General features: G+C 38.5%; 1 protein-coding gene across 3 annotated transcripts in view; it reads left to right on the forward strand.

The window, feature by feature from the left end:
- Nucleotides 1–2,500, forward strand: part of LOC101855807 (acyl-CoA dehydrogenase family member 10) — a 29,445-nt gene that overhangs the window by 13,627 nt on the left and 13,318 nt on the right. For all 3 annotated transcript variants that reach the window (XM_005102615.3, XM_035970877.1, XM_005102614.3), the window contains exons 6-7: nucleotides 647–737; nucleotides 1,891–2,049. In XM_005102615.3, coding sequence (XP_005102672.1) covers nucleotides 647–737; nucleotides 1,891–2,049 — 250 coding nt within the window. The remainder of the gene's footprint in view (nucleotides 1–646; nucleotides 738–1,890; nucleotides 2,050–2,500) is intronic.

Here is a 2,500-nt window from a genome sequence, read left to right on the forward strand (position 1 = left end):
GTGTGGGTGTGTGTGGGGGAGGGTGTGAATGAAAGTGCCTGTATATATGTGTGTGTGTGTGTGTGTGTGTGTGTGTGGGTGTGTGTGTGTGTGGGTGTGGGTGTGTGGATGTGTGTGTGGATGTGTGTGTGGATGTGTGTGTGGATTGTGTGTGTGTGTGTGTGTGTGTGTGTGTTTGTGTGGGTATGGGTGTGGGTGTGTGGATGTGTGTGTGTGTGGATGTGTGTGTGTATTTGAGAGTGTATTTTTAAGGTTCTGTTTGTATGTGTTTGGTTGTGTGTGTTTCTTTTGTCTATGAATGTATAACAGAGATACTGGTACTCTACTGTGGAAGAATTTGTGGAGAGGTATGGTAATTGAAGGGAAAGATCTTGCTTTTCTTTGACTGAGCATGCTGCATGATGGATGTAGAAAAGTTTTTTGTGTGGGCATGTGAGTTATTAAGAAATAGATCAAAAGTTGTGTCTATGGTTTTTGAAATATGCCTCGACGATTAGGAAAATTCTTTTTTCTCGTCCAATTCTCCTTAAAACTTAAATCCCCCCGCCCCCGTATTTAAAGGTGTTTTTATGCATGTGATTCTACTGTTATGATTCTGTCTCTATTGAGGGCTCAAATACTATTTTATCTCCTGTCATCTTGACAGGTTGCCTCGTCAGATGCCACAAATATTGAGTCCTCGATCAGCAGAGATGGAGATTCCTATATCATCAACGGGCACAAATGGTGGACATCAGGTTAGTCTGAGTTTATTTCACTTCAACACCAGCAAGGTCAACCTGAAAGATTGCTGTGTTCATGTGGATGAGTGGGAAACACTCTGTCTTGACAGGTCACATTTGGCATAAAGTTTTGTCATGTGACTGTAAGGCTTTTGAAAAAACAGTTTTGCAGCCGGAGAAGCAAGGAAATGAAGAGTCAAATCCTGACGTTTACCTTGTAAACAACAAACCGCAAATGCTGTGTTTGTGGAAAATTCGGCAAAAGAAAAATTGCACTTACTGGTCACAAGTGAAGCCATATGAAAGTTTAGATAAAGAGACCTGTTGTTTTGTCAGATGAGTCAGATGGTGGGCATTATCAGCCTTTGTTTCCTGTTCAACCCTATATATTAGTTTTGTCTATTAACCTGTTCATAAATGCAGCTGTGTAGATTTTCAGTTATCCTCACAAAATTCTAGAACTTTTCCTGCCTATTTATGGTCACAACTTTTTACTCTATTCAGATCTCCTCTTTTGTACTTTGGTTGGGCCTGGCTTTTGAGTTAACGAAAATGAATACATGCTTAGAAGTCTTTCAGTCCTGTTTTGACTTTTCTGTACTTTATGTTTCATATGTGTATTCATATATTTTTAAATTATCAGTACATGCACATATTATGTGAAGCAGCGTGGTGAAATCAGGCGCTCATCAAATAATGAATATGAAGAAAATGGCATTTTTCTTTCAGTTTGGCAAGTTTTATTGAATTTTTGTTTTTTGACTCAACATAGTTTATGTCCATTAAAAACACATTTCCGTGTTGATTTTACTTTTACAATTTTGGCTAAAGTATGAAAATCTACTCTTGCAGTTTCCAAAGTCTCTCAAGCTTTGGAAATTGTTAAACTTTGACGGCCATTTTCTCGTTAATTTTGCCTCTTCTACTGGGCGACCTCTACCTCATTTAAATGCAAACAACTCGACTTGTATTCAAGATAGATGGGTAATTCTTTCGCAGAGAGCCAGGCAAATGAATAGGCTATAAGAATATACCAATAACTTCTTATGTAAAAAAATTGACGAGCGCCTGATTCCACCGCGTCCTGACACATGTGTACCTCTCTATACTTTATATGATGAAATTTGCTTTTCAAATAAAATAAAGTTAAAAACTGATTTCTCTGTAGGAGCTCTTGATCCTCGTTGCAAGATCTGTATCTTCATGGGCAAGACAAACAAAGGTGCAGCTAAGCATCGCCAGCAGTCTATGATCCTGGTACCCATGGACTCTCCAGGAATCACAATTGTTCGACCGCTTAAAGTGTTTGGATATGATGATGCACCAGGTATGCAACTCTATTGTGTTAAGGACAGCGGAGAAGGAAAGTTTTTTTTCTAAGAGATTGTGACTAACTGGTTTTATTTAAATGAGTTCCGTATTGCCTGACTAAAATAATGAAACTGAGTTTTGCTGCTTAACTCTTTATCTACGGAGGGGGTAAACCCATCATGCCAGGGCCATTTTTTGGTACAAAATCTGAATACGTCACTGAATTGGTCATTAAATCAAAGCAAGTGAACCTTTTTTAATGAAAGAACTCCTGGTGAAAGAAACCTGATTTCGGCAATTGCTGAAAAGTAATTTTACGTCAAAAGTCATTTTAAAGGAATGTGCCTGAGCTGCTCTAAGAGGTTATGACTAACTGGTTTTATTTAAACGAGTTCCCTATTGCCAGACTAAAATAATGAAACTGAGTTTTGTTGCTTAATGACTGTGAAGGCAGGCATGCTCGCACT

This window comes from Aplysia californica, unplaced genomic scaffold, assembly GCF_000002075.1.
Source record: "Aplysia californica isolate F4 #8 unplaced genomic scaffold, AplCal3.0 scaffold00332, whole genome shotgun sequence".
Classification (NCBI taxonomy): domain Eukaryota; kingdom Metazoa; phylum Mollusca; class Gastropoda; order Aplysiida; family Aplysiidae; genus Aplysia; species Aplysia californica.